Source organism: Perognathus longimembris, chromosome 26, assembly GCF_023159225.1.
Source record: "Perognathus longimembris pacificus isolate PPM17 chromosome 26, ASM2315922v1, whole genome shotgun sequence".
NCBI classification, from domain to species: domain Eukaryota; kingdom Metazoa; phylum Chordata; class Mammalia; order Rodentia; family Heteromyidae; genus Perognathus; species Perognathus longimembris.
The window spans coordinates 12,189,128-12,202,352 of record NC_063186.1 but is presented as its reverse complement, the minus strand read 5'-3'; the positions used below and the strand labels follow the sequence as shown (position 1 = coordinate 12,202,352).

Here is a 13,225-nt window from a genome sequence, read left to right as displayed (position 1 = left end):
ATTAGTTGTGTGTAGTTCATTTTAACTAATTCCTTTCCATAAAACCTCACTATTAAGATTGTAAAGTGAATTTATTGTGCTGGACTCCAGGGTATTTCATGTGAATGGAGAATGTGAACGCACTTTTTGGGTTCCCAGATTTTCTTCCTCTGCTTCTTAAGAGTGTCAATATAATTAGGGGGTAAATTAGATGATGGATTACTTGTGTTTACCTTAGCTTCAATCTGTTTAGTATCTGCATTCTGAAACAAAAATTTGATTTTTCTCTTGCTATCATCCAAAGAGCCTTTAAGCTGAGAAAATTTATACCTCCAAAGTACAGCCTAAAAGAAAAAAGAAAATAGAAACATATGCAAGTCAATTTAATTAATATCGACATTCAATCTAAGAAATAGTTCTCATTGAAATGATTGTGCTATATTCCAGTAATAAAGGGTGAACTAAAATATCATGATCACTAGGTATAACTTAATATTCAACATATTCTTAAGTATCCAAAAATAACTTAATCACCTATGAAAATTATACATTTGGATATAAAAGTTACATGCATGGGTTGGGAATATGGCCTAGTGGTAGAGTGCTTGCTTCATATACATGAAGCCTTGGGTTTGACTCTTCAGCACCATATATACAGAAAAAGCCAAAAGTGGCGCTGTGGCTCAAGTGATGGAATGCTAGCCTTGAGCAAAAAGAAGCCAGGGACAGTCCTCAGGCCCTGAGTTCAAACTCCAGGACTGGCAAAAAAAACCAAAAAGGTTACATGCATACATATATGTATATATATGCAAATTTCAGACAGTTAAATGAATATAAATTTGATCAATAAATAGGTTTCAGTATTTTGGAATGTTTGATTATAGAATTATAGTAGTTTTTTTTTTTTAACCAATAGAAGTGAAGTGATTTGCACTGACAATTTTGGAGCTTTCATTTAAAGCTTAAATCACGGATCTGTTGCTTTCTCCAGCTGACACATTGCTTGAATAAATCATTAATGTAAGAGCATCTTTGGGGCTTTCATGAATGGGAGCCCAAATGAGCATTCTGCAAGCCTTCTACATAAAGTGAATATTATAATACCCCTGAGGAAGAGCCTTATTCTGAAATATAGTATTCTACAAATACAAATACTTGTAGTTGAAAGCAATATAAATCTAGTTCTAACTTACAAAATGGAGGTAAAAAGTCAACATGACAATTGGTGAAAATTATAAATTATGATTCCTTAAGCCTTCTGTTTCATAACTCTGTGTGTGTGTGTGTGTGTGTGTGTGTGTGTGTGTGTGGTGATCAAACACTACCAACTAATTACCAAGAAGCCAGAGGGCATGGTATTGTGGCTCAAGTGGTAGAACACAGGGACAGTACCCAGGCCTAGAGTTCAAGCTCCAGAACTATCTCACACAGTGCAGTAGTTTTGTTTTCATCATAACATTCATTCATTTGGGTCATTTGTATATTATGTAAAGAAAGGCATTCAACACATTATGCTTTATGATGAATATTCTTAATCTATATATTTTTATTACCTTGGCAGTGACAGTTCTTCCAAATTCTCTAGGTCCAAGTCAATATTTCCCCTAGGATGTTCAAAGAATGTGTGTGTTATATTTAAGAGATAAGAAAAGAAAAGGAGAAGATAAATGAGTTGGCATAGCCTGGAAACTGCTGAGCTGAGTCTAATTTAGTGGGTTTCTTTGGGGGTCAGAGCTTCTCCAAAATTTTTGCAACTGGGATAGATGATGGGGCAGGCTGCTGTCTCCACATGGCCACATGTGCTCTCACACTCACTCATACACACTCACCCTCTATTACACAACTGTGTACTCTTCTGCCCATTGTGCCTAGAACATGGATAGGATGTGGGGGTGGGAGGGGGAGATGCCAGGAGGACTCGAGCAGGCCCCGTGTAGATGTCAGGGCAGAGCTCTAGATGTCCACTTCACACCCCAGCTCCCATGGAACAGGAGCATGCTGTCTGGACACTGAGCTCTCCCACTAGGCCACTCTTGTTCTGACTCACTTCCAAGCTGGACCTTGGCTCCAAGACGTGCCTGAGCCCTATACACTGAGCCCCAGAGGCCTCTCCAATGATCTCTGGGAAGAAGACAATGGACTCTCCAAGCCCCAAAGGCCTCTCCCTCCATCCCAGCCTTCCCTCTGGAAAGCTACATCCTTTATTTTGAAGTAAGACATTTAATTTCTTCTGCTGAGGCCTTGCTATTTTGTAAAGATGATGGTGATGCTGGTGGCCATGGTGGTGATGAAACAGCTTATGTTGACAGAGCACTAACCGTGAGCCAGCATGACAGCACCCCTTGGGAAGTACGTGCTGTTACAAATGGGGAAACTGAGGGCAGAGAAGGATCCATCACTTCTCCATGACTCCTCAGGTCCCGAGCATCCAACCCTGTCTCTTTATGAATGTTCACCTGCAAGTTCTCCAGATAATGGACTGGAACCAGAATTCCGGATCTTAAACGGCAGGACACCAACTCTTCAAAGAAAGTTAAAACAATTAACCACAGGTGGGCACTGGTGGCTGATGCCTGTCAGCCTAGCTACTGGGGAGGATGAGACCTGAAGATCGTGGTTCAAACCTAGCCCAAATAGGAAAGTCTGTGTGACTCTTTATCTCAATGAATTACTCAAAAAAATGCAATGGCTCAAGTGGTAGAGAGCACTAACTTTAAGCACAGAGAGGCTCAAGGACAGAGCCCAGGCCCAGATTTCAAGTCTCAGGAGCCACAAAAAGTAAAGTAAAAATTTTTAAATGAGTTTCATCTGGCAGAATCCTTCCAAAATTATTGTATGCAAGGCCTCTGAAGAATCTTAGACCTCATCGGCCCAGATGCCCTTCAGTGGAGTAGTGGGTCAAGAAATTGTGGCATATATACACAGCAGAATTTTACTCATCCATTAGAAAGAATGATGTTGGACCATCCAGCTTAGGAAACCTGCCCCACGTTCCACGCTGCTGGGATTCACCTCATCCTCTGCCCTGACAATCTCTTATTCTGCCTGCTCTAAGGGTTTTGTTCTTTCCTTAAACCTCTCTAAATGGAAAGCTCCAATGCCCTATGATGCAAACATGCTTTTCCCCAAGCTGTGCTTCTTCAAGATTGAATCTAATGACATTAAAAGCAAGCTGTGGACAGCCTTCACCCCAGAGTAGGAGAGCATGCTCCCCACCCCCACCCCCCCAATCTGAATGGCATCATCGTGTTTTTGTCACATTGTTGGCCACACCCAAATGGCTGGCACCCATGCCACCTCCTGCCATCCCCACTTCCTGTGTGCCAGCTTATCATCTGAGGGTGAATCGATGCGTGTGTCCACCCAGGAACCAACTCTGAATCATTTTTTATAGATAACGTAGTTGAATTTGTTTAGGGAACCCTCACTAAGTCAATGGCTCTGATACAGTTGCATAAAGGTAAGGTATATGATACCTTGACTTGTGACTTCTATTATAGAAGAGGAGATTCAATTATATAGAACATATTCTATAATATAGAATATCTGGTTTTCCTATGAATGAAAGTGTATAATCATGTATGCACATGTGAACATGTTCATGTTGCCTTCTAAGAGTAAATTTAATCTTATGAAAATCAATTTAAATGTAGCAATAATCCTTCAAAATTACATTTCTTCAAGCCTTAATTTTTCTCAAGCGATTCTTTAAAATAAAATCAATCCTGAGCAAAATGCATGATCTCCCATTTTATCTAATCCTGTAAGTGAAAAAAGCTGGCTAGTAAACTTTATAAAGGATATACTTAAGGGAAAGTGAAAACGAATGAGTAGACATTTAACTGTAACTAAAATCCTGACAACAAATATTCCTCTGCACAAATTTCTCTCAGGATATTATGTTTAGTTTGATTATTCTGGGTTGATAAGTAGTAGACATTACTAATGGCCTCTGTTTGGACATTGTTATTTTAATGTTAGCAAGTAGCAATGACTAATAGCCACATAACTTTTCAACTTCTACAAAGATGATGGGTTTTCTCCCTCCATTTTGATACAGGAGAAAAACTAAATTGTAGTTTAGAAAACTGTACATATTTCTGGGTTGGGGCACTGTTCATAAAAAAGGTAAGACTAAAACAAGATCGATGTATGAGAATCATGACAATTGAGGTCAAAAGGGAATGCTGCAGTTGTATAAATTGATGATATAAAATGATAGAATTTGTGTAATCCAATATACACAACCAATGTCATTGTTTAGTCCATGTAACAAATAGCTCATGTGAGAGGAGTGGGTATAAAAGACAGAATTCTAGTTCCCAGTTGACTTTATGCTTACACTTTCAATTCCCAAACATCATTTTTGTTGGAAACAGATCACTAATAGACATGTCAAGAAGCATTACCTCCAGCCCATCTCCCTTTGCACTAGCTGGCCCTCTTCACAAATATTTTCACAATTCCCTCAGCCCTGCTACTCCCAAGAATGAAATTGACTCTTGAAGGCATACATCCTGCCAAACTACAGCAGACTTTAGGTGAGAGCATGATCCAGACCATGTTGTCAAATGGCAGCAATATCAGAATCACCTGTAAAACCTAGTAAACTAAAAATAGCTGGGCCAAATCCAATTTCTTTAATTCATTTACCTATTTTGAGTGGTAGTTTATTTATTTGTTTATAGTTTTTGTTGGCACTAGTGTTTAAACTTGGGCCTCATCTTCATTCAGTTTTTGTGCTCATGGTTGGTTCTCTTCCACTTGAGACATTCCTCCACGCTCTGCTTTTGGCTGGTTATTTTTGGGAGAGTCTAGCAGACTTTCCTGCCATGCTAACCTTGAACCACTTTTCTTGAGATACCAAGCTTCTGAGTAGCTGTGATTACAGGCATGAACTATTAGTATGTGGACTAGAGTTGGTGGAGAGGCCTGAAAACCTGCCTTCCTTATAAACTCCCAGTCTGCCAATTTCATCAGAACAGAGTCCATGCCTAATAGCCAATTAAAAAAAAAAAACTAAATCACACACACACACACACACACACACACACACACACACAGTCATTTTCAGGTGTTGGAATTGAAATTGAACTTCAAAATACACTGAGATAGGCAAAATAAAAACAGGTGATGAGGCATGCTCAAGGAGGAGTGCAGAAAAAGGTCAGAAAAAATCTTTCCAGTAGCAATTTACTTAAGAAAGATCCCACACAGTATTAGTGTACTGTAATGGTTCTAGTTAGAGTTTTTTTGCTATCTTGTTTAAAGACACTTTTTAGAGTTCATTCCTTTTCATAAAATTTTATTGCAAAGGTGATGTACAGAGGGGTTACAGCTACATAAGTAAGGTACTGAGTAAATTTCTTTTTGAACAGTGTTACCCCCTCCTTCATTTTCTTCTGCTTTTCCTCTGACTCCACACCCCCACCAAGTTGTAAAGTTAATTTGCAACAGAGTGTCTAGTGAGTATCAATGTTGAATTAGGTCACGCTTTGTCTCACCATTTCTGTGATTCCCCTTCCCTTCCCCAAAGCAGATAAATTTATACACAAGACAATGGGTACAGAAATCAAAAGCAGTGACAACATGGAATAAGCCAAAGGAGAAAAAAAAGAAGGAAAAATGCAAACAATACACTAAAAAAACCTCTTGTTTTCATTTCTTGGGGTTCATTTCAATAAGCATCATTCACATAACCATTGAGCTATTGTGATCCTCTACTAGGACTATCCTAGACATATTCTAATTATTGTAAATGAGGGAAACAATGCAGTCTATGTTTTTTGGGGTCTGGTATACTTCACTTAACCAATTTTTTCCCAAGCCTTTGCATTTCCTAAAGCATGGGGCAATATCATTCTCTCTGATGGAAGCATAGAATTTCATTGTGCATATATACTACATTTCCCTGATCCATTCATCTACTGAGGGTTGGCCACTTCAAGGAAATCAAAGATTCCTTCCAGAGACTGAATAGTGGACATTGGAGAGACACAAGGTCCCCCGAACAAAGTGGAGAATTTATTTTTAAGTTTAAAATTTTTCTTATTTTTTTCTTCTCTTCATTGCTGTTCTATTTAGTCCTCGATATAACGTGAATACTAGGCTTCTTTCTTATTTGTGTGCATACTTAATTCAGGCTACATTGTTGATTACTCAAATTTCTATTTTTCTCTCAAACTTAGTATTTTTAATTTTGGTATTATTATTTTATATACACATGTACATATATATTAGATATTTTAAAATTTCTTTTCTGAATTTGGGTCTCAGTTTTCTTCTTTCTATTCCTTTCTTTTTCTATATTCCTCTATTCTTATTTGTTCACCCCTCTATTTTTCATTTTCTCTCTTTTAGTTTCTTTCAGTTTTAGTTTCTTTCAGTCTTTAACCTGTTTCCCTTGATCTCTGGTCCTTCTCTCCTACTTCATTTTCTTTAGTCCATTGGTTCTTGATTGTTTGTTTGAGAGTTAGACTACATTTGTTTCCATTTTGACTGTATCTAAGTGGCTCATCCTGTTGTCCTTTCAATTCAGACTGTTTTATCTCTCACAACAGATTTGTTCACTGGTTTCAATTATATATTATCTCCATTCCTGAACCACAATACGCCTTGCCAAACAAAGAAAAATGAGAGGCAGATAGAGGAATACCTATCTGATTTTGAATCTCTGAAGTCTGTGCAATTATGGGGCTCTGGGTTGGTTTTTGTCTAAAATTGTGTTCATTCTTGCTCTTCTAGGCTTGCAATAAAAGTGTGAGGTTTTTCACAATCTGAGCAGTCCACCAGAGTCCCCAGTCAGCCCAATGTGAACAAAAATACTCTATGTTAATAGCTGTACTAAATTTGTACTGTTTTTGGACTTAAGACTTTTCTGTTAAAAGAGTGTTTATCAGAGTGTAATCTTATACCAAGCAAGGAAGCATCTGTACCATCTACAGTGTGATAAAATACTTTCCTAAAGTTGGAGCTGCAAGAACATCTGAGGCTTTGTTAGCACTGAGGAGGAATTCCAATAGTGAGGCTTATTGCTTGCTATATGAAAATTCTTTCCACAGGCCTATATGATTGTCTGACTATAGTGCATCTCCTGGTATAGCACTCTCAGGTTGAGATAACATGTAATCTGTGTAAGAGTACGAAGACAAACTAAAATTAAACAAATAAACACAAACAAATTTGAATGTGTTTGTCCCTGACTGGGGCTCTACCACTTGATCCATACCTCAAATCCACAAATTGAAAGCATAAAAGAAAACTTAACATGCTCTTATTATTTGAATACAGTGAGATAAAACTCACTAACAAGTTTGAACAGCAGAGTAATTCATATTTTTTAGATTTATGGAGAAATGAAAGAGCCACATACTAGCTTTGTTTTCAAGTCCTCATGGCCCAGTGTCAATGTAAGTGAACCATCACTAATAATAATTAGCTAGACCCACCATTAATTCAGCTGTCCTCAGTTTTAATCTAATGTCTTGGTTATTATGGGATTACTTTCCATTTACTAAACAGTCATTCAGTTCCTTGTTAGACTGTCCTGACAACTTTTACAAATTTATAGATTTTAAAAAATCTTACAAATTTTTACAAACATGTTCAGGTAATGTTGCAAAATTGCTCCTGATTGAATTTAATCGATGTTTTTGTGCATGACTACTTGAGGTAAATATTTAGTTAAAACTAAATAGGACACTACAAATTTTGTCAATCCCATTTAAGACATGTTGTCTATGGTGTGGTATTTGTTAAACCTGGTTAGGTAATCTTAACACAATTTGAAATTTTTGCTGTTTAGCCATAAGGCCAGGTGAATAAAAATATTATGTATAAATAGTAATTATATAGCATCATAGTATGTAATACACTAGTATTCTAGCTTGGCTTTTGTAAATATTACTGTAATAAGTAGGATGTGCAGGGGCCATTCTTGTATCCTGAGTTGTATTCCTTTGGATAGATGCCCTAGTGGGAACTCTGGATTGTAAAGTAATTCTATATTTAGATTTTTTTTTCCAGTCCCAGGGCTTGAACTCAGGGCTTGTGTGCTATCTCTGAGCCTCTTTGTGCTCAAGCTGCAACCCTACTTCCTGCTTTTTCTGAATAGTTTATTTTTCTGGCTGGGCCAACTTTGAACTATGATCCTCAGAACTCAGCATCCTGAGTAGCTTGGATTACAGGCATGAGCCACTGCCACCTGGCCTAATTTTAGTTTTATGCAGAAACTTCACAGGTTGCACTTACATGTTCTCCTGGCATCCTTGCTCTTATTTTGGTTGTTTGTATTCTTGATGGTAGCCCTTCTGAAAGAAATGACAGTAAATCTCAATGTAATTTTGATGGGCATTTCCTTTATGACTAGATATATTCAGAATTTCTTCAGGAACTTACTGACTCCTTCTAGAATTATCTCTTCAGTTGTTCACTTCCCCATTTATGAATTGGTGTATTGATTTTGTGATTGTTTCTTTTGTAACTCAGTACATATTGTGTTTATTCAGCAGGCGGAGCTGAAGTGGGGTGAGGGTTTCTGCAGGTGGGGCTGGCTGATGTGGGGTGAGGGTTTCTGCATGCAGGCCTCGCTGAAGTGGGGTGAGGGTTTCTGCAGCAGGCGGGCTGGCTGAAGCTAGTGGGGTGAGGGTTTCTGCAGGCAGGGCTGAAGTGGGGGAGGGTTTCTGCAGCAGTTGGGCCTGGCTGAAGTGGGGTGGGGGTTTCTGCAGCAGGCGGGTTTCCATGGGGGTGAGCGGTTCTCCAGCTGTTGGGGTTCCAGGGAGGTGAGGGTTTCTTCAGCAGGCGGGGTTCCAGGGTACTGAGGGGTTCCCCAGCAGGCAGGGTTCCAGGGGGGTGAGGTGCTCTCCAGCAGGAGGGTTTCAAGGGGGGGAGGTTTTCTCCAGCAGGCCTGGTTCAAGGGGGTGAGGGTTTCTCCAGCAGGCAGGGTTCAAGTGGATTTCTCCAGCAGGTTGGCCTGAAGTGGGGTTAGGGTTTCTCCAGCAGGCGGGGTTGAATTGGGGTGAGGGTTTCTGCAGGTGGGGGTGGATGAAGTGGGTGAGGGTTTTTGCAGGTGGGGCTGACTGAATTGGGGTGTGGGTTTCTGCAGGAGGGGCTGGCTGAAGCTACTGGGTTGAGGTTTTCTCCCTCCTGGTGGGGCTGACTGAAGCTAGTGGGGTGAGGGTTTCTGCAGGCCAGGCTGGCTGAAGCTACTGGGTTGAGGGTTTCTCCCTCCTGGTGGGGCTGAAGAGGGGCCGGGTTTTGTCTCACAGAGGCGTGTCTCAAGCAGGGGGGTGGTTGTCCAGGCTTTTGGCAGGGGTGCATTTCTCCCCTACCTGCGTGTGCCCTTCATGGCTTGGCTGAAGTGGTGGCTTGTTTCTCAAGGCAGGGCTGCAGCAGCTGTGGCTTCTTGCTCCCTGGGGCTGAACTAGGGGGGTGGGGCTGAAGCACCTGAGGGATTCACCTGGGGGAGCTGCAGCGGTGATGGTCTTCTCCAGGCAGAGTGGCCAAAGTGGAGGCAGGCTTCTCCTGGCAGGCTGGAACTGGGCGGGGGTAGGGGGGACTGAAGGTGAACTGGGGTTCTTTCTCAGAATTAGTAATACTCAAATGATGTGAAACTCGTTTATTGTGGGAAGAAAACAAAGGGACGGTTTTAAGATACTGACACCATGGGGCGGGGGGGGGGGGGGGGAACCACAAGAAAATGCGTTCTGTAATTCAGATGCAGGGGCCACATGTGGTCGGGGGGGGGAGGTGACACAAAACAGTTCTTGTCCCAAATGTACAGCTCATTGATCCAACTTTACAGCGCTACCTTGTGGAGAATCTCATCACTACTCCACTCACTTGGGAGGGTATGGCTAGTGATTAATAGCCGTTTCACCAGAAAGCTCACCGTCCCTCCGTTCATCTACACAGAGTGGGTCATGTACACAGAGGTGGAGCAAATCATCAACTGGGACCACCCACAGAAGTCATCCATTATAATGTCTTCCTCTGCACAATATCCATCCCACGACTTGCCACATGGCTTCCAGTAGGCAGAGGGCGCCATACTGCTTATGGTATGGCTCTTGCCAGTTCCAGGTGGGCCAATGTACATGATCACCTGGGTCTTCCACGTCTGTGCCATGGTCAGCTGAGGCCACATAAGGCTCAGCTCATACAGGCTGCGCCAATAGTGAACAAACACTTCCGGATGGTCGCTGGCGACCTGCCGCAGATTGCCCATAGCACAGAGGACTTGGACCACTTATGTCAGGTCTGTCCACTCTCCTTTCTTGTGTGGCATCCCATGCTTGATCAGTATGTCCCCCCCTTACAGCAATACTCATGGTTACTGCAATCATACCCCTGGCAGGCTCCACATGAGCACATCCACCCAGCAAGTTCTTGACTTGCTCAAAATGAGGCCGGAAGCAGGGCTGTGGTTCTGCAGGTTGGTCGGAAGTGGGGCTGGGTTCCAAGGTGCCAGGTGGGGGGTGCCGTTCTTCCCCACCTCGTGCACACAGACCAGATACCTGCTCATGTCCTTCAAGGAGTTCACCGGGGCTTCTTCTCTCTCCGTACACTTGTGGACGGTGAGCCACCAACACACAGCAGCATTGTCTCACTCCCACATTGCCTGAGACAGGTCTGCATTCATCTCCTAGTGGCGTGGCTGAAGCGGCAGCGGCTTTCTTTATCCTGGCGGAAAGCCTGAAGAGGCAGCGGGCTTCTGCAGGCACCAGGGCTCAAGAGGGGTGGTTGGCTTTCTCCTCTTCAACGCAGCATGCCTCAAGAAGCAGAGAGCTTCTCCAGGTGCGGCAGACGCAGGGCCGGGTTTTATTCTCCCGCAAGGAAAAGGTTTCTGCAGGTGTACAGGAAGGGGAGGGGCAGGTTCCAAGGAGTGTGGGAAATAAAATAATGGACTTTGGAGCCACACGAGGTGGGGCTCATTTGGTGTAATCCTCACTCAAAGCCTCATCCTAAGCCTCACCCAAACAAAAGCCTCAGGCTAAACCCCACCATAACATTAAGCCACACACTAACACTAAGCCTCAGGCTAAGCCTCACCCTAACACTCACGAGAATACTCACCCTAAGCCTCACCCTAACCCTAAGCCTCAGGCCAAGCCTCACCCTAAAACTAAGCCTCACCCTAAGCCTAACCCGAACCCTAACACTAAGCCTAACTCTAAGCCTAACCCTAACCCTAAGCCTAACCCTAAGTCCGGAAGGGCGCTCCTAACCCTAAGCCTAACCCTAACCCTACGCATAACCCGAAGTCTGGAAGGGGGCTCATCACCCTAACCGTAAGCCTAACCCTAACCCTAAGCCTAACCCTAAGTCCAGAAGGGAGCTCCTCAATAGCAGGAAGGGAACAGGAATTTAAAAAGTCATGTGTGGAAATTTAACAATATGCCCCTAAATATTGAAAGTGTAAAAATTTTAATTTTTTTGAGAAGAATGAAAATGGAAACATATCATGCTAAAACATGTAGGACACAAGAAAGACAAATCTAAGAGGGAAATTCAGAGTCAAGAATGTCTGTCTGCATGAAAAAGTAAGGATCCTAAGGATACGCTAAAGAAATTAGAACCACAAGAACACATTAAACTCAAAATTATTAAAAGGTGTATATTTACAAATCAAGAGTTAAAATGGCTTCAAAGCCAACTCTGGCAGATAAACCTGAGAGATTCTTATCTACAGTTAACCAGCTAAAAACCATAAATAGAGGTGTGGCTCAAGTGGTTGACTACCACTTGAGTGAAAAATCTAGGGTGTTGAACTTGGGTAACTGCAGTCGAAATCAGGACACGGGGGATGCAAGGTGAGTGAACCAATGCATACTTTATTCCAAGAGGGCCAGGGTTTATATAGGGTTAGAAACCAATTTTACAATTACAGGGTAAAAGATCAATACAGCATGACATTTGTCTCAAATACAGAAGTGGAGGAAATTTCCTATTGTGAGGGCAGGAACTTGATACAATGCCTTTCTAATTACAGGAGGTAGTGACTACAAAGATTGTTGATATCAAAGCAAGGAACTGTATACAACCTAGGTAGAACTATAATTATCTACTAGCTACTATCTCAATCTTGACTTCTCCAAGTACTTGTGAACATAACAGTGAGGAGACTTTTCTGTTTATAGTGAGAATCTAACATTAAAGGCAGCTGGTCAAGCAAGTCACCTCAGGGAGACTTGCTAAGTAGGGGGAAAAAGGAGATTCTCACAACAACTGGTGGCTTCCTTTGGCCCACAAACACCAGAAACTCCTTACTGGGAATGTGTTCCCAAGGGCCTATTAGTGTGCTAATGAGGCATCCGAGTAACCATGCCTGGGCTAAATTTTTCCACTGGTTGGAGACTTTAATTCTCCAACACTAGGGAACAATGCCCAGAGCCTGAGTTCAAGTCTTAGTGCTGGCACAAAAACAAAATGAAACAAAACACTTGTTTAGAATTGAATCGCAGCTCCTTTTCTTCCCAGTTTGCTCTTCTTCCTCTTATAAAGAAGGAAAGAAAAAGAATTAAAATGGGGCCTAGAAAAGAATAAAAATAGCAACAAAACAAAGATAGTTTCTTGAGAAGATAAACTATATGAAAAAAACAACTATGGCTAAACTACCTAAGAACAAAAAGAAGACTCAAAAAAAAAGGTAAGGTGGAACAAAAGGCAACAAACACTAGACACTATGTGGAAAATGAACTGTACATCTTGTGGGTGGGGATGAGAGGGAAAAACAGAGAGTGAGAGAAGGGAGACATGATTCAGAAAGAATTGCACTCATTACCTGATTCATGGAACTGTAACCCTCGCTATATCAACTCTACAATAACAATAAGAATAAATTAAGAAGAAAGCTTGCACCTGACACTACTGAAATTCAAAGGATGAGATTATAATGAATAATGACCTGCCAATAACTTAGATAATGTAGAAAAATTTAGATAATGTAGAAAAAAAAAATTTTTTTTGGCCAGTCCTGGGCCTTGGACTCAGGGCCTGAGCACTGTCCCTGGCTTCTTCCCGCTCAAGGCTAGCACTCTGCCACTTGAGCCACAGCGCCGCTTCTGGCCGTTTTCTGTATATGTGGTGCTGGGGAATCGAACCTAGGGCCTCGTGTATCCGAGGCAGGCACTCTTGCCACTAGGCTATATCCCCAGCCCCTAGAAAAAAATTTTGATAATGTAGAGTTTAGATAATGTAAAATAAACGAATTCCTAGAAATTTGCATTCTACCAGATTGAATAATGAA

At 41.7% G+C, this 13,225-nt stretch overlaps 1 protein-coding gene across 1 annotated transcript in view; it reads right to left on the bottom strand.

The window, feature by feature from the left end:
* Nucleotides 1-8,720, bottom strand: part of LOC125342377 (vomeronasal type-2 receptor 116-like) — a 39,010-nt gene extending 30,290 nt beyond the window's left edge. Inside the window, exons 1-4 of the mRNA XM_048334493.1 lie at nt 8,470-8,720; nt 8,230-8,288; nt 2,343-2,458; nt 124-323 (exon numbers count right to left, since the gene is read on the bottom strand). Of these exons, the coding sequence (XP_048190450.1) occupies nt 124-323; nt 2,343-2,458; nt 8,230-8,288; nt 8,470-8,720 (626 nt within the window). The remainder of the gene's footprint in view (nt 1-123; nt 324-2,342; nt 2,459-8,229; nt 8,289-8,469) is intronic.
* Between the last annotated feature and the right edge of the window lie 4,505 nt (nt 8,721-13,225).